The following is a 22009-nucleotide window of genomic DNA, read 5'->3' as shown; positions in this document are numbered from 1 at the left end:
TGTATGTGTGTGTGTGTGTGTGTGTGTGTGTGTGTGAGAATGTTAACACAGCTGGCATTAGCTGGTCTGTCTAGCAGCCTATGCTGGTGGTGGTGTGGTCTGCACGGTCTGCTGAAAGAGTGTGGACTTTTGAGTGGGAACTGTTGTCGAAATCTTAATCCTTTAGGTCTCACCCTCTCTCTCTCTCTCTCTCTCTCTCTCTCTCTCTCTCTCTCTCTCTTTCTCTCTGTCCCTCTAAACTGTCCAGTCTCTCTTTCTGTGCCACACAGGGAGGCAAAGATGAGAGCAAGAAAAAGGCAGCTGAGGAGGATTTGCACTTCTGTTCCTCCTGTTTGGCTGATTTTGGAATCACTTTGAGAACATCCACATTTCCTTTTCTCCCTGCCTGTCTTTATGGAGCTCCCCAGCATCACACACACAAGTGGCAACGCGGCGGAGAACGCAGTCAAATGGCAGCTGTGTTATGATATGACAGCCAAGACCTGGTGGATGGTGAGTGGGATTGTTGAACTCGCTTTAATGAAACTTCAGGCTAACCAGCTTTTACGTGTTTAACCTGTTGAAGAGTTTGCATAGATGTATGTGACTTGTTTTGTGTGTGTGTGTGTGTGTGTGGTAAACATGTTGTAATTGGCTGGAGAGGAGTTGGTTGAGGGGTCTGCTGTATTATTTGTAGTGTGGTGAGCAGGTGACCTCAGATGACTTTGGTAATGTAGTTGAGCGCTGTGTTGAAGCTTGTGCTTGATATAGATATGGTTTTATTCATTGTTTGAATGTACATTTACTTTTATATTTACTATTTAAATTTAATTTCACTTGTAATTTGTAATTTGATTATATTTTTGTCAGGTTATATATATATAAGAATATTTGCTAAATACTTTATGAAATTTGCTTCCATTTGCTTAAATTAGTTAAGTATTAGTTAAATTAGTCTGGACTAACTCTAATTAATAGTTTAAGTTTTATTTTAATAGGTTATTTGGATGTGTGTGTACTTTTTAATAGTTCTTTTGATTTTAGTTTAGTATAATAACTTCATTTTATAACTCTACACATAACTTGCTCATTGTTGAAGTCAATAATATAGTACAAAAACAAAATTATTTAGACATCTATTTATTTTTTTGAAATTATTAATTAATCATTCATTTTTTTATTTATTAATTCTATGCTATCCCATATGTAATGTTACATATTACTTCATAATGTGTAAATTTTCAATAGGCACTGTTGTCTGAACGAGCAATATAATCAACAGCATTGAAGATGTAAAAATATAGGTGTAACAATAAATGATTTCACAACACAGACACCAATTTATATCTAAAGAACAAATTTAAAGTTACTGCATGAAACATTACAGACATATTGGCTCATGTACACTCCCAGAAATAAAGGTACGTGAGTTGTCACTGGGGTGGTACCTTTTCAAAAGGTACAAATTTGTACCTAAAAGGTCCATATTAATACCTCAAGGGTACATATTAGTATCTAAAAGTACAAAAGTGTTCCTCTTATTTTTTAGGTACTAATATATACTTTTGAGGTACCAATATGGACCCTTTAAGTACAAATGTGTACCTTTTAAAAAGTTACCACCCCAGTGACAGCTCGCGTACCTTTATTTCTGAGGGTGTATGCATGTATGTGTGTATATATATATATATATATATATATATATATATATATATATATATATATATATATATATATATATATATATATATATATAATGTATATGTGTGTGTGTGTGTATATGTATATATATGTATATATATATATATATATATATATATATATATATATATATATATATATATATATATATATATATATATATATATATATATATACATACATATATATATATATATATATATATATATATATATATATATATATATATATATATATATATATATATATATAATTATTTTTTTATTTATTAATAATTATTTATTTTTATTTGTTAATTCTATGTTGTCTCATATGTAATATTACATATCACTTCATAATACGCAAATTTTCAATAGGCACTGTAGTCTAAACAAGTAATGTAATCAACAGCATTGAAGATGTAACAATATAGGAGGAATAATAAATGGCTTCACAACACAGACAACAATTTATGTCTAAAGAACAAATTTAATTGGTTAAAGTTACTGCATGAAACATTACAGAGAACATATTGTTGTATATATGGACCCAAACAAGTGAGGGATCAAAGCATGAAGTCCAAAAAACAAACCTGCACATTGTTGAAGTCAATATTATAATACAAAAACAAAATATGTTAGATATTTATTTTTATCAGTTATTAAGCATATTTTTGTTCATTAATTCTTTGTTATCTCATGTGCAATATTATTGTATATAACATTCTCATTTTATATATAATTAAGTATTTAAAAAAAAAAATCCAAAGTGGATTACTCAGAGTAGCTTCTCTTGCTTTTTACTATGGAAAGCAGTCATTTTTCATTGAAAGGTTATCAAACCTTTTTTTTTCTTGAATTATAGGCACTTAGTTTTGTCTTTAAAATGCATGATATAACTGTCCACAACCTTTTTTTTGTAAGCGTTTTCTCAAAAATGATCTTCCCAAACTAAAACAGTAACAGTTGCTGAATTATTTGGTGTACGTTCACAGTTCACATGTATCTTTGGAAAGAAGACACTTTGGGCTTTATTATCCGTCATCAAGAGTTTATAATGCTCAAAATGGAAAAAATTATAGATGCTTAAGTAATGTAAAAAAATTGCACCGCACTAAACATTTTATTATTTTATAAACAAATATATAGAATTAGTCCTCAAGCAATATAGAAACGCAGTAGGTCAAAAGCCACACATCATCTTCTGAGTAAATGTTTTAAATTTGATGGCAATACCATGCTAAATGAAATTTCTGCAATTATTTTTCTGAGACAAATGTCTTGTGATTTTCTCCCTCTCCTTGTTTGTGGAGAAGCAGTCTGATGAACACACTGAGTCTTTTCACATACCATTTCTTTTTAAATATTACAGTATGAATCGGCTCCAGTTCTCCACAGGCTGATTTAACTCATTTCACATTATCATTAGCACATGAAGTTGTTAACTCCATTGTGTCCACGTGTTTTATTTCACATCCTTTTGTGTTTTCGCTTATCTTAAAAGCTGGAGAGCTCTTTTCTTCTCTCAGCCAGTTTCTAGAGGAATGCTCTTTGTTTGCTCAGCGTTCAACTCTTCAGTTTTGCTTATTTATTCATCGATAACGGATTGATTCTGTTCCCCGTTTCGTCTCTTTTATAACAAAAGTGATTGCCCACCCTTTATCCTTCTCTCGCTTGCTTTCTTCCTTTCTGTCCTCCCTCCTTTTCTCCTGTTACTGCGTTAGCCACCCACACTTTTGTTTAAATTAACTTGGCAATTAACATTTGCTATGAGCCTTTACTAATAACTAATCACAAATGAAGGCCTTTGATTGTTTGTCAAGCCTGGTTTGAGAAATGACCTTGTTCTCGGAGCCGGTGTTTCACACATGTTCTCACTCATTCACTCACTCCATCTCTCTTTGCTTCATGCTTTGATCCCGGGTCCATACATACGCCAATATGTTCTGTGGAAAGTTTCATGCAGTCATTTTAACCAATTAAATTGGTTCTTTAGACATAAATTGGTGTCTGTGTGCTGTAAAATCATTTATTGTTCATCCTATATTGTTACTGTACATCTTTAATCCTGTTGATTATGATGCCTGTTCAGTCTACAGTGCCTATAGAAATCATCATACCCTGTAAAAATCTATACCTTTACTCACATTGCACCCTGCTTTTAAAAGACCTTCGGGATAAAGTTGTAGAAAGGCACAGGTTAGGAGAAAGAAAGGCTGGAGAAGTTATTTGGAATGTGATTTGATTACAGGTTGTATGACAAATAAAACTAGAAAAGTAAAGTTCGTCGACAAACTTTATGGCAGCTTGAGAAAGCTGGTCTTGAGGTCTGAAAGTTAGAAGTCGTTTAAAAGTTTAAATAACTGAAGTAGTTTTTAAGAAGTTTGAAACAGTTGGCATAGATGCATAACTATATATAGGTTAGCAGGTTTTTAGTATGGATCAGCAAGTTTCTTGTTGCTAGGGTGTTCTGAATGGTTGCTAAGGTGTTGCTAGGGTGTTCTGAGTCATTGCTAAGGTGTTGCTAGATGGTTGCTAGGGTTTCTGAGTGGTTGCTAAGGTGTTGTGACTGTTTAAGATGTTGCTGGGCAGTTGCTAAAGCTAGATTTATACTTTCGCCTGGCGCCGCATCGCAGACCACCGCCGACTGCGCGCGCACCTCATGAAACGTACAAGGCTTTTATACTTGCCATGTTCGCTGTGGTGATATTCTTTAAAACGACAGTGGGTGGTCAAAACAAACTGACCATAATTTCAGAAGGATAAACAGAGAAGTAGAAAGTTTCCGGAGCTACTTTATATCAATAATTTCATTCAATATTTTTAAACTAATTATTTTTATAAATTATTTTAATGATAAGGATTTTTATAACCATTCAAGATTGTTTAATCAAACTTTGATGCATCACTTGCTTGTGTTCATATCTCGGACAGTTTTACGTATTAAAGTTTACTAAAATATTAATGACAACAGAACATAGGTTGCTTATTATGGCAAGAAAAAAAGCAAAAAAGGACACTTATACTGATAATTTAAAAATACTGATGTTTCTTTAGATTTAGCCTGCTCCACAATTCACACATTTCCATCTGGCTAGTTTCTGTCCTCTTCCTATGCTAAAAGGCAATAATGGTCCAACATTCTTGAGCATTATCACCAATAAAGCCTAGAAAAACAGGGCATCAGTATTTTGTAAACTGATACGTTCAAATATTCATTTCTATTTATCAACAAAATAATTTGTGAATTCATTTTAGTTTTGTAACTATTAAATTGTTTTAAATTCAAAATTGTAACACATACATCAGTGTAAAACCTGTGAACTGTGGATAAACATATTTCTGTAATTGTGTACCTGGGTCTCCACTTTTGCCATGGCCTCTTTTGGCTTTAAACTTATCCCTCAGGTTTTTCCAAACCTTTTTAAAAAAATCGTTCCTCCTTTTCCATGGCTGTTGCTATTTCTATGGATTCCACGGATCATAAAGATGTCTGTAGAGTCGTACTCTTTCAGACAAAATCTCTTCAAAGTGATTCATATTCAATTAAATTCAGTTCACCTTTATTTGTATAGCACTTTAACAATGTAGATTGTGTCAAAGCAGCTTCACATAAAAGGTCATAGTAAATTGGAACAGTCTAGTTCAGCTTGTAGTGTTTAAGTTCAGTTCAGTTCAGTTTAGCTCAGTTCAGTGTGGTTTAAAAATCACTACTGAGAGTCCAAACACTGAAGAGCAAATCCAACGATGCGTAGCTCTACCAATCCCAAACCATGCAAGATAGAGGCGACAGCAGAGAGGGAAAAAAAACTTCACTAATTGGCGAATTCAACTCAAATGAAACAAGGCACCATGCAATCTGCTCGCTTGAGTTAAAAAAAAAAAATCATGCGCTCCGCCAGCCAAATTCATGTCGCACGCACCCAAAGCGAACCTCCGCAAACACAGCAATGACGTCACATTCGCCATGCGCACTAAAGTGAACTAGCGGAAGCGTCGAGTATGTTGTTATGTGGTTGCTAGGGTGTTCTGAGTGGTTGCTAAGGTGTTGCTAGGTGGTTGCTAACGTGTTCTGATTGGTTGACAGGTGGTTGTTAACAAATTACCATGGATCTAGTCTGAATTAGCATGTTTCTAGTATAAATTAGCATGTTGTTATCATGGTTCTAGCAAAGAGCTTAGAATGACCAAGAGGTGACACTCAATAGAACATTCCATTTCAACAGCAGCGACCAGCAACAGCCCCGCAATTCCTCCATTTTGCAGTGAAAGTGATCGGCCGTCCATTGGAGCTTATTGCTGTCGCGATGGCAAGCAGCTGCTTTGATTTAATTTATTTATTTTTTTTAAAGCGCATTAAAGCTAAGATACAACCTAAAAGACGACAATACAACACTTACTATGACAATCATCAGCACTTTTAATAGTTTATTTTACAGACTTATAATATGCTGTTGTTATATTGGAATTTTCATTCCAAAATGGCCGCAGCGTGACACTAGTGGCATCTAGTGGCGGTTTCCCAAATCCCACTAGTGTCGCCTCTTGGTGATTCAATGCTCTTTGGTTCTAGTATGAATTGGCATGTCACTAACATGTTTCTAGTATAAACTAGCATGTTGTTAGCATGAATTTAATATGAATTAGCATGTTGCTAGTATGTTTATGGTATGAATTAGCATGTTGCTAGCATGTTTTTAGTGTAAATTAGCATGTTGTTAGCATGGTTCTAGTATGAATTAGCATGTCGCTAACATGTTTCTAGTATAAACTAGCATGTTGTTAGCATAAATTTAGTATGAATTAGCATGTTGCTAGTATGGTAAGTATGTTTCTAGTATGGATTAGTATATTGCTAGTATGGATTGGTTTGTTGTTAGTATGTCCAATATAAAGTCAATGGCATTTTTTACAATGGAAGTCTATGGGACAGTTGCTAAGGTGCTGTAAGTGGTTGCTAGGCTGTGGCTACTAAGTTGAAAGGTCATCAGTGATTGGCAGATTGGTAGTCTGAGTTAAATGAGCCCAACATTAAGTCTATATGACAGTTTGGCTCAAAGTTATGAGGTCATGAAATTTGGTCCAATGTTAAGTCAATGGGACTTTTCTGAATTTTCCAGGTCAGTTTTTAGAAAACCGTTAGTCGGATCAGTTTGAAAAGATATAGCAACCCGAGTCAGACCAGTTGGGAGGTTTGGTGTAAGTTTGGTGGTTGTAGTGAACAGTCTAGAAAGAGATATATATAGAAATTAGAAGACGACAGAAGAATAATAAGTTTATGCAGTACAACAAACTCAAGCCACCATAATCATCATTTCAAAGGGCTATGATGATTTTCTATAGCATCTGCATATCAGGTGAATGCAGAGTTCTTTGTGCAGCTCGTGTGACTTTGTGATTCTTTTCAGCTTAAGACATGTGGGTGGGTTACACATGTTGTGCTGTTGTAGCCACAACCTTTTGAAATCACATCTAACAAGCGGAAAATGAAAATCAACTTGCAACAGAGAAGCAAAAATGTTTTCAAAGGGATCGCAATTCATCTTATTTTTCAGTTTTTTTCTTGCATTTTAAGTGTGGGTGGAGGAGTTTATGTTTGCTTAGCTTCTCTATAGGCTTTCTTTTTCGTTGTAACCTCAGCACTGGAGGTCTTCTTGTAAACAGGGGAAATGGAGTAATATGTTGTGTAAATGGATATATTTAAATACAGATTTCTATCAAACCATTTGTAGGTTTATGTGTTTTTTTTTAGAGGATTAGGTGTGTGTGTGTGTGTGGCATGTTAAAGCTCAGGAACAATCATTTTATTCACTTCAGTGTCTCTCAGAAATTACAGATTGTTGTAGTTTGGATAGAGTCACATCTGATTTCCTCCCTACTCACGAAATAAGAGGGGGAAGAGAAAAAAAACTTAATCAAAGGAACATCTCTGATGAATTTAGGATTTCCTTAAGTAGGGACTAAATTGTGGAGAGGAGATTAGGGTTGGCTAATGGGGTTTTCGAGTTAAATACAAATATGGTTGCAACTTAGTTGGACTTTTGCAGAATTACACTTCAGCTAATGCTCTAGGTAAAATCAAACTTGTGGGTTTTAGAGAGAATGTGCCATTCTGCATTAGCACAATCTGGTTTTGCTTTTTGGAAGGGAAGTTTATACCATATTGGTCTCAGGGTACGATAGAGGTTTTCTTGTGGCTTGGGGTTTTCTATGGATATTTCACCCAAAAATGTAAATCTTGTCATCATTTGCTCACCCTCATGTTGTTTTAACTATTGTCTGAGGATGAAAAAAGATAAACTAACATTCATTCACTTCCGTTTTATGTATAAACACATTTTTGGAAATATCTTCTTGTGCTCAGTTTTTGAAAATAGAGTAGGGTATTATTATTAATTATGCAATATTTTTCAATTTTGGGGTAAACGACAGCTTGCATGCTTTCTCCTTGTGTTATCAAAAATAACACCATATTTTCACCAGATTATATCTAATTTTTCAGCAATATATATTATGTTTTTTAGACTTTTCAACAACTGTTGGTGCATAATGTTGTTGTCTGAGCATGAAAAAAACCTCATCTGTAGTCATGAGTTTTACTCCTCCAGAAATATACAGTACACATTGTCAGATTTAAACAATCAGAAGACTCCCCTTAACACCTAGTTGAGTTTAGCTACAGTAGTAGTGTATAGTTAGTAGTGTATTGTCTGTCTTGTTTTTCTGTTAGTACGGTTATGTGCTCAGAAAACTGTACATTAGGAGTTTAAACTGACATAATGACTTTATGAATGGATCATTTAACTATTGACTTAAGTGATTTAGTACAAAAAATATTCATTCATCAACAAAATAGTACTCACACCAATGTTCTGCTTGCTCTCTGATTTGTTTAGGAATATTTTGATTGGCCGAAGAAGGAAAAAAACAAAAAAGATACAGATAATGTTTTGTCAGATATTAAATCACTCAATATTAACTTATTGTTTTTTTTAACTGTTGTATAATTGTAATAATATATATTACTTAGATATAAAAAACACAAAGATGTGCTGTTGCTTGTTTCTTTTGTTTTTTTTTGAAAAGTAAGTATCATATGCTATAATCATCCACTATATCTATGATGTTAATGTTGGGCAAGGCAAAGATGAAAGGAGGCAAATCCATGTGCAGATGTAATTATTTAAAACCATGACGAGAAAAAAAAAAACAAAACGAAAGGAGCCTAGTCATAACAGAGAACAATGTAAATCAAGCACTGACTGACAAAGAAAAAATGAAAAGGTTTAACCAGAGATTTTCTTACTATGGGTAGATGAAAATGCCTGTATTACCTATTGGAAAACCTGCAATGCTAACCTGGTCAGGTGAAGCACATCTCAGCCAATCACATAGTGGCTTTTAGTCTCATTCCCTAAATATATAACCATAAAGACTACATTAGCATTCGCCGTTATGCCTTTTAGGCAAATCATTTCAGGCTTTGGAAGGGCCAACAAGATAACAGGGAAACAAGGGGGTAAGACTGTCACTGAGGCAACTAATAAGAGTAACCATGGGCTTTAACAAGGGTGTGGCACTGAATAAAGGAGCTGAACAACTCAAACACACAGGGCAACACACAGGCTGTCCTAGTGGCCTAATGTCAGTGAGTTTTACTTGTTACTTAAAGGTTGCAGGTTCGATTCCCGGTTTTTGATACCCAGCTGAGGTGCCCCTGAGCAAGCCACCTGAACACTAATTTCTCCCCAGGTGCTGGAAGAAATAGCTGTCCACTGCTCTATGCTCACAGTGTGTGTGAGTGCTGTCATTCACTTGCATGTGGATGGGTTCAAAGGAGACGACCAATTTCAAGTATGGGTAGCGCAGTGGGTAACACATTCGCGTCACAGCAAGAAGGTCACTGGTTCGAGCCTCGGCTGAGTCAGTTGCCGTTTCTGTGTGGAGTTTGCATGTTCTTCCCATGTTCGTGTGGGTTTCCTCCGGGTGCTCCAGGTGCTCCAGGTTTCCCCCACAAGTCCAAAGACATGTGGTATAGGTGAATTGGTTATGCTAAAATTGACCGTAGTGTATGGGTGTGAGTGAGTGTGTATGGATGTTTTCCAGTGATGGGTTGCAGCAGGAAGGGCATCCGCTTTGTAAAACATATGCTGGATAAGTTGGCGGTTCATTCTGCTGTGGCAACCCTAGATTAATAAAGGCGCTAAGCTGAAAAGAGAATGAATGATAAATATTTTCAGTCCTTTTAAACCAGTTTTAACACACATTTTATTATTTATATTATTTTGTTCTTTGTTGTTTTTATTTCTTATACTTATGGTTTATGATTCTTTTATTCTTGTTAATGTTAATTGTGCTATATAAATAAACCTACCTTGCCTTGCCTAACATTATATATATTGCAACCCCCCACTCGGATATTAAAATGATCAGCAAGATTCTCAGTAGTAGACTCTAGAAAGCGTTCATGTCCAGTTTTGACCTGGAAACATGTACTTACAGTAATTCCAGTTGCATGTGATGACAACATAAGAACGCCAAAAAATCAACTGATTTTTCTTAATTGCTGACCCAAGAGCTTTGCTGATGTCCCGCAGAGATGTAGGAAAGCTCAAATCTTTTAAATACTCAATCTGGCACAGTAAATGTATCAGTCATTATGTCTTCTTTAAGGCTGTAGAATATTGAGCTAAGCAGAACCTATTTTGGTTGTCAGGCTTGACGTCCACCGCCGTGAAGCTGTAGTGACACACGTGGTCAGGCTTGCATCAGCATGGCACAAATTGCGAATACCCGTGTACGCAACACTTCAGACTTAACAGGAAGTCCACCCCGGGGCTGTACCGCCAAACCCCATTAAACAGCAGAGTTTGATGGTAACTCAAAACCGAGAGGATGGCAGAATTTGTACCAGAGCCCATGAATCTTTCCCCCGTAGTGATTTTCTAAAGCATGAGAGTGGGACAGCACGGGGGTTGTGGTTCCAGCCCGTGACTTCAGACGTCTGGAAACTGACATGAATCATTCCCAGCAGTAGAGAGAGCGCAGAGGCTAAAATTAGAGAGGATGGTCATTGAGGAGACGCTCGAAACAGCCCTCACAGATGCAGCCAGTCAGTACCGGCTGAGCCTGAGGTGGGCGGGTGTGTAAACCTGGATATTTACACATTTCTGGAGATGTTTACTGTATATTTGGGATCGTGTGATCTGTGACTTTGTATGCACTTTTAAGCCCAATTTATACATCAGTGTTGAGTGATTGCCATAAGATACGAATTAAATGTATGCACAAAATTGGAATATCGCATAAAAGATTTGCGAATAATGCAGAGTTTCCATCCAATGAGTCAAAGAGAACGAAGTAGTCACTTTCAAATAAACTTGCACCAAATATCAAAAAGAAAAGTGGAATTTGCTGTGGTAGGAGAAGCTGCTTGAGTCTTTTTAAAATAAATGACTTGCACCTCAGAAGACTGTTTGTCCATTATTGCTGGTTTGTCCATTCCTGCCATCCATTTTATCAATACATGATCACCTATAACTAAGTGACATGACTTCTCGAATGCGCATACTGAAATTTATTCAGTAAAAGTGTTTCTGTTGAACGTTCTACAACTTTTTAATTATAAAGTAAACGCAAATCAAAAGCTGTGGGACTCGAGACTTGTTAAACATCTCAGCCCCGCCCACACTTGTCAGCTATACCAGACCAACCAATCACTGAACTTACGCTGTGTCATCATTACGACTTGCAGTTGAATTGTTTGAGAGGTGCGCATTAGGGTACGGCAATGGGAATGCAACTGTGCGGAGGCTACGCCGGACCAATCGTGTTCACTCGATACAGAATTTTTAAATCGGCCTTAATTTGATTGTACATTAGCTATACTGCCATCCACCTCTTTTATATGCATTTTAGATGAAAAATAACTAGATGCTCATACATTTAAACATCTGCATAAAAACTTTGTATCCAATTCAGGATTTTTTTTGCCAGATAAAAGGATTCATGAAAAAATTACAATGGAAGCACATTTACTGATGCCTTGATGAGCTTGACAAAAAATGATATGATTTTGCCTCATCAGAAGATATGATCGGGTAACCGAACTAACCAGCACACAGATCTCAATCACGTAATCTCAAATGCTGTTTTAATAATATCTCAGGTAAGAGCCATGTTCTGAATGATTTTGCATCACAGTAATTTTTCTATGGGTGATGCTTTATTGTCTTGAATGCATGAGATTGAAATGTTTCTGCAAATATTGTATGATGTATCGTGTGATATTCTTATTTTAAATTTTTGGTTAATTATGATATTAGATGTTAAAGTTTACCCAGAACTGAGATGCTGTCACAGTTTACTCAGTTTTATCTTGTTGTAAACGTTTGTCGAGTATAATTATAATTTAGCCTATATTTCATTCACAACACAAGGAGAATTTTTTTTTTTCTGGTGGATGGCGAGCTAAAAAAAATCTACCACCTAAGTTGTAAAGATTTAAGAAGGCATCTACTCAATTTGTTTAAATATGTTACCACAAATGATGCATGATTAGTTTGCATGTGTTATTTCTGAGTGCATCAGTGATTAAACAAGGTGATTGTGTGTGTGTATGAGTGAGAGAGCATCAGAGCGAATCTCAATAATATTCAGGACTTATCCAAATATGGTCAATAAGGAGCTTCTGATTCTAGCGATGTATATTTTAGGATAATTAATGAGCATATAAAACTGTTTCTGGAGAACATTTGAACTTGCCTACAGTAAGCCACATACCTACTATGTAGATTTCAAAGAACAATTTAATTATTAAATCAATGCCGTATATGCCACCCTTAAACAAGTGACGTGTTTTCTTTTTTATTGCTATTATTGACTGCGAGTACTGTAATGCTGCTCTTCACATTATAAACAAATATTACCAGCTCTTTTTATTACAATTAAAAAAGCCTAAGTAAATTTGTGATCATTTACTCAGCTTTATACTTTCATTAATTGCACATGATGCTCTAAGCTCAGTAATGAACAATAAATATAAATTGTAAAAATGGTCTATATGACTTTTGTGCTGTATTACAAGCTTTGCCATCATTCAGTAATATTCTTCCCCTTCCACTGTATCTCTCAAATCTCATTTATTTAATCCTGTGATTTGGAAATGCTCGTATTTAACGTGCACACAGCTTTCGAATGACATGAGCTATAAAATAATTGAAAGACTATGCCATTAACAAAGCTTGTTTAGATAACAGTTCTTTTCACAACTGTACGTACTCTTTGTAGAATTGCCTCTTGTGGTATTTCTGAGTGGGAAATAGAACATAACTTGCTCAAGATGCTCAAGAAGGACGTATGATGGATTTAAAGGTGTGGGTGTAAACTTTTGAATGACAAGTCAATTTTTCCCCATATTTTTCTTTAAATCGGCCTTCAAGAGCTATATAAAATATTTTCACATTTCCTAGAATGCAGAATTGGTACATTTCACCCCACTCATCCAATTCAAAATTGATTACACTTACATTTAGCCATTTAGCATACGATTTAAAAGGCAATACACACAGTAAAATTTTTTAGTCGATGTGGAGTGATTGTAAGAATGTGACCAGTGCAAATGTGCAAAACTGGTGCAAGTGTCAGTTAAAGTGTCAGAGAGATGAAACAGTGTGTTTTCTACAGGTGGTTTGTCAAGCCCACTAACCTGTGTGAGGCACACTCAGAATTGCACAATGTTTGGATATTCTGCATGGTTATACAAACTAATGAGCATAACTGTAACTGCTGCAACTATATAAAGTCTTGCTGCCGCACAATTAAACATTTTTCCTGTGATGCCAAATGGATCTTAAAGCTTTAGTGCTCATCTCTTAATGAACTGTAAATCAGAGACACTGAAAAGGCAATCTGTTGGTCCCGGATAATCCACCACCTTAAAAAGGAAAATATTTAGTTTTGCGCTTTGCCTGCCAGTTGTCCAGTTTAATCCTGACACCATCTGTGAGATCGGATCTACAGACAGCCGAATGCCATGTTACGTCTACTTTCTTAGCCTTTTGGTCATCCAATCAGTGCTTTACTTGCATGGTAGCCATGAACAATGACCCACACTACCTGCTTGATTCATATTCATAACCTTTTTAATACTTTGAAATTTACAGTAATCAAATAAACGAAAAAATCATATCTAACATAATAATGTAAATAAAAGAATGTATGTTGGCTAAAAGTGCCTTGATTAATTGATTATTACACAAGCTTGTCTTTAACTACATTTTAAGCACGTCTTTAATTGAAAAAAAAAATCATAACATTAATAGTTTAATAGTTTAATGTCTGCATTTGAAAGTTTCTTTTGGTTGCAAAAATAATGATAATCAGACATCGTCATTGTCAAATGTCATTTAGCATAACAGTAGTTTATAGCCTGCATGCATATTTAAACAAAAATCATTTGATGTGAATATTAAAAGTGTATTTAAGGGTCCCAGTTTAGCCTTAAAATACTAATTGATTGTAATTTTAAATGATTTATTTTTATTTAAAATGTTGGTCATTTTAACCACTAGGTTTTACGTACTTTTTTTTTTTTATTGCATCTTTTTGTTAACATTTTAAATATTAATCACAAAACACATTGAAACAAACCAACAGACAATGCCCATTTTAACAATCCAATGACTTTTAAAGACAGAATAAATTATATATATTCATAAATAATAAAATAATTATAATAAATAAATAATAGCAATAATAATAAATAAATAAATATAATTAAAATATATAAAGATAAAGTAATAGTAAAATAAAATACATACATTTTTAATTATGACATTTCATAACTTAAAATACAGCTTGAAAAAACATCAATAAAATCCAAGTAAGAAGTCCAGACTTGATGAAAAGCTTCAGTGGAAGTATGAATGACCTGGTTTTACCTACTTGATAGCACAGTTTTGTTTAATTTTTATTTTAATACTACAGTTTATAATCATAATACAGTTTATAATCACTTCAGTTCTGGATAAGTATTTTGGTACATATGAATGTTATGCTCATGGACATTATTTCACCCATTTTTTACATTTAGATTTTTTCTCAAGTAAATGATCAATATAGTTTCTGTGTAAATAAATAATTTTTATTAAATCATTAATATACTTTCTTTCTAGATACAATTGCTTAATTTTATGTGGACATCAAAACTGTTTTTGACCCGCATATAATTCTGTCTAGGCTGAAATATTACATCTTACCACAAGAGGGAGACAACAGTTTGTTTTTTCATTTATCCTATCTAGTCAACATAGGATAGTTAGGATAGGATAGGATAGTTCACCCAAAAATTTAATTTTACTCACCTGTTACTTGTTTCAAACCAGATTTTCTTTCTTCTGTTAATCACAAAAGAAAATATTTTGAAAAATGTCAGAAACCTGTAACCATTGACTTCCATAGTATTCGTTTTCCTACTATGGAAGTCAATGGTTACAGGTTTTCATCTTTCTTCAAAATACTTTCTTTTGTGTTCAACAGAAGAAAGAAATTCATAAAGGTTTGGAATCACTTGAGGATGAGTAAATGATTTTTTGAACTATCCCTTTAAAATGGTTATTTTCTTCAAGATAATTTATTAAGAGAATGTCAAAATTTTAGTCATGTTTTAAAATGTACAAGGATTACTTTAAGGTAGGTAATAAATCAAGGTTAATTATGCATATGGTTTTTGCTTGTCAGCAATATTAGTTATTTTATTATGTGCAGTTATAACAGTCTGTTGATCTGTCTGCAGGTGCTTTGCATATTTTTGATTTAGGGTTGTCACACAGTATTCTTTTGTTTTATTCACAACAAATCCACCCATTCTCTTCTATCCAGTAACTGGACGGCATCCCAAACCTAAACACTGATGCTTAAAGCCAAACCCCATGCATCATCTGTGTAGTTCTGTAAACATGCGGCATGTAACGTTGTTTATCTGACTTGGAAAATGGAATTAAGCTTTGAGGTGTGTCCAAAACTGAAACACAAAGCACATGAAAATGATTCATATAGTTGGGACAGAGAACAACACCACAGACACACATCTGTAAAAGGTCAAAAATCTCATATTGCCATTTTTGTTTTCCATGACTGAACCTTAACCATAATTGAACAGCATTTTTGTATGTGATGATGTAAAGATGTTCGGTCATAATAACTCTATTCCAAATAACAGAATGCAGTTAGTGCTATATGTGTTTGGACTTTTTGAGAGGTCTGGTTGCTCTTTATGATGTAAAAATAATTCACATATTTTTGTTTTCCACGATTAAACCTTAACCAGAAGTGGAGAACAGTTTCGTGTGTAAAGCAGTTGGATTGGAATTAGTGAATCTTCAGAGGTTTTGAATCATTTTAAAGGGGCTATATGTAAAAATGTTCATGTAATATTTATTTTGAATGGAAATTGTGTCAACAGAGTGTAATCAAACATTTAAAATGTTAAAAACTAAATCCTACATTTTAAAAATATCCTAATTTTTACATGCGGCATAACTACACTCTCAGAAATAAAGGTAATAAAGCTGTCACTAGGATGGTACCCTTTTGAAAGATATGTTTAGTACTTAAAGGGTGCCAATCAACACCTAACGGGTCAATACTGTACCTTAAATGTACCTTTTGAATCTTTATTTTTGTGAGAAATAAAGCCTAATATTAAAAATGAATGAAAATATAATGCAGTAAATAATAATAATGATGATATTTATATACATTTGTTGTGCCAATATTCCGTAATATACAGTTGAATTCAGAATTATTAGCCCCCCTGTTGATTTTTTTCCCCAATTTCTGTTTAACGGAGAGATTTTTTTCAGCACAATTTTAAAACATAATAGGTTTAATAACTTATTTCTAATAATTGATTTATTTTATCTTTGCCATGATGACAGTAAATAATATTTGACTAGATATTTTTCAAGACACTTCTATACAGCTTAAAGTGACATTTAAAGGCTTAACTATGTTAATTAGGTTAATTAGGCAGGTTAGGGTAATTAGGCAAGTTATTGTATAACGATGGTTTGTTCTGTAGACCATCAAAAAAATTGCTTAAATGGGCTAATCATTTTGACCTTAAAATGGTTCATAAAAAATTAAAAACTGCTTTTATTCTAGCCGAAAAAAACAAATCTCCAGAAGAAAAAATATTATCAGACATACTGTGAAAATGTCCTTACTCTGTTAAACATCATTTGGGAAATATTTAAAAAAAGAAAATAAATCAAAGGGGGGCTAATAATTCTGACTTCAATTGTATATAATATGTTTTAAAAATTCAAAATAGTACTATTTATAATAATAATAAAATTTGGTACGATCACTTACAGTTCTGGATAAGTTATACAAGTTATCTGAATAAGTGATATAATACTATATTACTATAATAATAGTAATATTACTATAGTATACTATATACAAAGTAATGAGCACAGTAATGCATTACTTTAAAAAAATTAAGTAATAATATCTGAGTTACTTTTTAAAAAATTAATTGCTGAATTAAAATGACCATAGTCAAAATGCATTCATAATTTTGAATGTATCAAAAAGGAAAAAGGGATTGTCTCGATGGACAGCGATTTTTACCTAACTAATAAGACAAAAAAGTACAAAAGTAGCAAACACATTGCTTTCATTATTTTTTATGTGTTTTTTTTTTCATTACTTCATTTTTATTGAGAACTTTTTTTTTTTTTTTACTACAGGAACATTTTACATTCAGAAATATACAATTTTACAATATTCCACATGAAATAATAAACAAATGCAAAAATAACACTAAGTAAATAAAAGACACAACATTGGGGAGTTTACATTGTTCCAGATTCAATGCATTCAGAATGCATTTAGAAATAAGTCCATTTTAAGTCTCAAAATAAATGTCAATTCTTCCACATTGTTTATTTCCTTCACAATTTCTATCCAATCACCAATAGACAGTGTCATGCTTATACCGTTATCTGGTAATACTCTTTTTGCTTGCCATACTTAATATATTTACAAGGTTAACATCCTCCTTCACTACCCCCTGTTCTTAGTTTCCAAGATAAATTGTAAAAAGTGTTTTGGTACAGTATATAGTATCCTAAGATCTTTTCCATTTCTGACAAAACATTGTTCCAGAGAATATGGAGATGGTCTACATCAGGGGTCACCAAAATTGTTCCTGGAGGGCCGGTGTCCTGCAGATTTTAGCTCCAACTCTAATCAAACACACCTGAACAAGCTAATCAAGGTCTTATAGGTATACTTGAAACACCCAGGCAGGTGTTTTGAGGCAAGTTGGAGCTAAACCCTGGAGGGACACCGGCCCTCCAGGACTGAGATTGGTGACCCCTGGTCTACATCAACCTTCTCACATATCCTCCAGCAAGTTTGAGGTGTGGACAATTGTTTTGCTTTTAATTTTGGGAGTAATGAAAAAACATACAGTTGAAGTCAGAATTATTAGCCCCCCTTTTATTTATAATATTTATTAATTTATATTTCCCAAATGATGTTTAACAGAACAAGGAAATTTTCACAGTATGTCTGATTATATTTTTTCTTTTGGAGAAAGTCTTATTAGTTTTATTTCAGCTAGAATAAAAGCAGTTTTTAATTTTTTAAAAACCATTTTAAGGTTAATATCATAGGCCCCTTTAAGCTATATTATTTTTTGATAGTTTACAGAACAAGCCATCGTTATACAATAACTTGCCTAATTACCCTAATTTGCCTAGTTAAACTAATTAACCAAGTTAAGTATTTAAATGTCACTTTAAGCTGTATAGAAGTGTCTTGAAAATATCAATAAAATATTATTTACTGTCATCATGACAAAGATAACATAAATCAGTTATTAGAAATGAGTTATTAAAACTATTATGTTTAGAAATGTGTTGAAAAAAATCATCTCTCTGTTAAACAGAAATTGGGGGAAAAATAAACAGGGGGGCTAATAATTCTGAATTCGGGGGGGCTAATAATTCTGACATCAACTGTACTAGATTTTTCCATGAAAATTCTTTCCACCTCTGCAAACAGGTAATTTTGCGTTGAATCTTACTGACAGAAAGCCTTGTGAAATTCTTCCACTAATTCTCTTTCCCAATTCTGCCTAATGTAGTTTGTGGAATCTTTTCCATTCTCTCTAACAGTTTGGTAGAAAGAAGAAATTATTTTAAAATATTTTTTTGTATAAGAATCTATAATTAGATTGCTTTAAATGCCCTTTCAAAGTAATCGCATATTTGCAGATAGCGGTAAAAGTCTTTATTGTCCGAATTATTATCAATTTTTAATTCTGAAAAACATTTAAGTTGTCCTTGAGCCACAAATGTAGTTAAGGCAGTTAATCTATGATTTATCTATATCTTAAAACCAGCATCATTAAGACACAGTTTAAAGTTATGGTCCAATGCCACCCTTCTTAGCATTAAAATATTGTCTGGTTATACTGCTCAATGAACCATACCTCGAGCGTGGTAATTGTTATTTGGTGTAAGCTTCCTTTATTAATGTGTTTTTAAAAGTAAAAGAAGGTAAAAACCTGCAAGTTCTGAAAGAGATCAAGCCTCAGCCTGGTAAAAAGTAAGGTAAAAGTAACTAAGTAACACAACTTGTTACTTTTTTGGGGAGTAACTCAATATTGTAATGCATTACATTCAGAAGTAACTTTCCCCAAAACTGTCAATATCATGATAATACATCATAATAAAAGCCTCGGCAGTTATTTCAACATGAAAATTACAGTCACATGTCCTGTATGCATGCTATTTTAGTCCTGGCTTAAAATGCAGCACTTGCTTTTATACAATATGCAGCCTGTAGCATTAAAAAGGGCTGAATGTTAATTTTAATTCCTATAATTGTCGATTTGACTGCCAGGCCAAGGTATTTTGGTGACTCAGATATCATCAGTAGCTGATCCCTCCTAAATGAAATGTAGATATATAATTGGATTAATGAAGAGATCATTAGTGATCGCCGCTTTCGGGTTGAATTTGTGCGCTTGTCCTGAGGTCTTGACATGTGCTAACTAATCTGCATGTAATTAGAGTTCCTGGACTCTGCTGCAGGCTGTCGGGTCATTAGCTTATCACAGCATAATCACTGGCAAATTACTGCGGTGTAATCATTTTCTAATAGCCATTAGTGGAGTCCCGCGGAGGATTTGGTGATTAATTTCTAACATTATGCTAATGGTGGATATTTGATGCTGAGCAAGGCTCTTTTCTCAGTATCGTACCATCTTGTTCATGGCTGCCCTGTGAACCATGAATCATGGTAGCATCTACTGCATTATAGATCCATGTGTAAGCTTTGTCAATAAAGGCTAGAGGTTTTGCCGTCAGCTTTATTTACTTCATCGATTATTTTTGTTGGGCATAGATTGCATGGTGGGGTTAGCAGTTAAATGAGTATAGCTTTCTTAACTACAGCACTCTAAAATCAAGCTCTTTGTGAACATAATTTCATTCAGTGCAATGTTGGACAAAATACAGATAAAGACAAACTGTGTAGCGTGCAAATAATTCATAACTTTAATGTAGGGCTGCACAATACAGTTGAAGACAGAATTATTAGCCCCCCTGTATATTTTTTTCCCCAATTTCTGCTTCACCGAACACATTTCTAAACATAATAGTCTTAATAATAATTTCTAACAACTGATTTATTTTATGTTTGCCATGGTGACAGTACGTAATATTTTTACGTAAATATTTTTCAAGATACAAGTATTCAGCTTAAAGTGAAATTCAAAGGCTTGACTAGGTTAATTAGGTTAACTAGGCAGGTTAGGGTAATTAGGCAAGTCATTGTATATTGATGGTTTGTTCTGTAGACTATCGAAAAAAATATTGCTTCAGGGGCAAAAAATACTAGCCTTAAAATATTAAAAACTAAAATAAAACAAATAAGATTTTCTCCAGAAAAAAACATATAGGAAATGCTGTGAAAAATCCCCTGCTCTGTTGATTATTATTTGGGAAATATTTGAAAAAGAAAAATTGTGCAATAATAGTATATGGACTGACTTCACGTGGCCGCCATTTTAAACAGCAAAATCGAGGCTGCGGTGGGAAAAAACCCGGAAGTATCGCCTAAGTCACACAGGAATGTTGTGTACTTGGCTGTATATCTTATCAGCGAAGAGAAACCGACACATTTATACTTTCACGACCTTCCGAGTGACTCAATGGCCCGTTCTGAATGAATAGTGAAAATAAAAAGGGATATTGGACCTCATTGTCAGCTAAGTTAAGGGAAATGGCACTAGTTAGCTAACATTTTCTTTTCCAAACAAACATTTTTGATGCCATTAATCAAACTCAAGTTAATGAACTGATTCTTTCACTATATTAGACATGTCACGCTACTGAATTTCGGTACTGAAAAAAATAAAAGTCCATTCTCGGTTAACATTTAAGGCACTGTTGATGGCGTTCTTAAACAGCGCTGATTTACCACTGTGTTCACGTGCTCAACAGAAATGACTGTAATGGCCGTGAAGGCCATGAGTTCACAGCACTTCACCGATGTTTACCGAGCACAAACACAGACGAGCGATCCGCTGATGAATCCACTGATCTTTACGGCTTTAAATGCTCCAATGTCCATGTATCTGGCTGTTTCTCAATTCCAAGATCGCAGAGATCGCACTTGCGTTCATGTGGAGACCGGTCTTGCCAGGTGTCCTCAGAAGAATGAACTCAGGAGACTGCAAGAACAGAAAACGCATCCTTTCAGAAATTAGGTGCTGGGTTCTTCCTGATGGTCACATGACCTTCATGCGTTTTTAATGGAAAATTACAGCATTCATACAACGATTTATTGTTTTTCCCCTTTTCAATATATATATACTATACATAAAAACATTATAAATATACGTTGCACAATTTAAATAAAACAGATTTTAATACGAATTTCAGCAAACAAACACCCTTAAGGTGTTTATTCCTTTATTAAGATGTCCATGGTAATGTTTACTTTTACCGTTTCATTTAGGGAAACTCCTCAGGTAAATCAGTTATATCTCTGAACTTTAATAATAAATCTAAATAAAATGCTGCGCTTTCCACCTCCAGTCGCAATGACTTCTGGGACTTCTAGAGCAAGATCGGAGCTCAAGTCTGCATCGGTGCGTCCTCGATATCAAGACACATCCGAGAAGTTTCATGCTTCCTCTGTTCTTGCGGTCTTGAGTATTAAAACTGAACTTTGGCAGCTGATGATGACATAACACGAGGACGCAAGGTTGCTGAAAAACGCATATTGTAAAACAGCCTCTGTGTTTGCACTCGGTGAAGAGCGGTGAA

General features: G+C 34.2%; 1 protein-coding gene across 1 annotated transcript in view; it reads left to right on the top strand.

Moving 5' to 3' along the window:
* Nucleotides 1–419: 419 nt before the first annotated feature.
* The window catches only part of nfic (nuclear factor I/C), a 242356-nt gene continuing 220766 nt past the window's right edge, over nucleotides 420–22009 (top strand). The window contains exon 1 of the mRNA XM_056463753.1: nucleotides 420–492. Within this exon, the coding sequence (XP_056319728.1) occupies nucleotides 469–492 (24 nt within the window). The 5' untranslated portion in view covers nucleotides 420–468. The remainder of the gene's footprint in view (nucleotides 493–22009) is intronic.

Source organism: Danio aesculapii, chromosome 8 (genome assembly GCF_903798145.1).
Source record: "Danio aesculapii chromosome 8, fDanAes4.1, whole genome shotgun sequence".
NCBI classification, from domain to species: domain Eukaryota; kingdom Metazoa; phylum Chordata; class Actinopteri; order Cypriniformes; family Danionidae; genus Danio; species Danio aesculapii.
The sequence above is the reverse complement of the archived record's forward strand: the minus strand, read 5'-3'. Positions and strand labels throughout refer to the sequence as shown.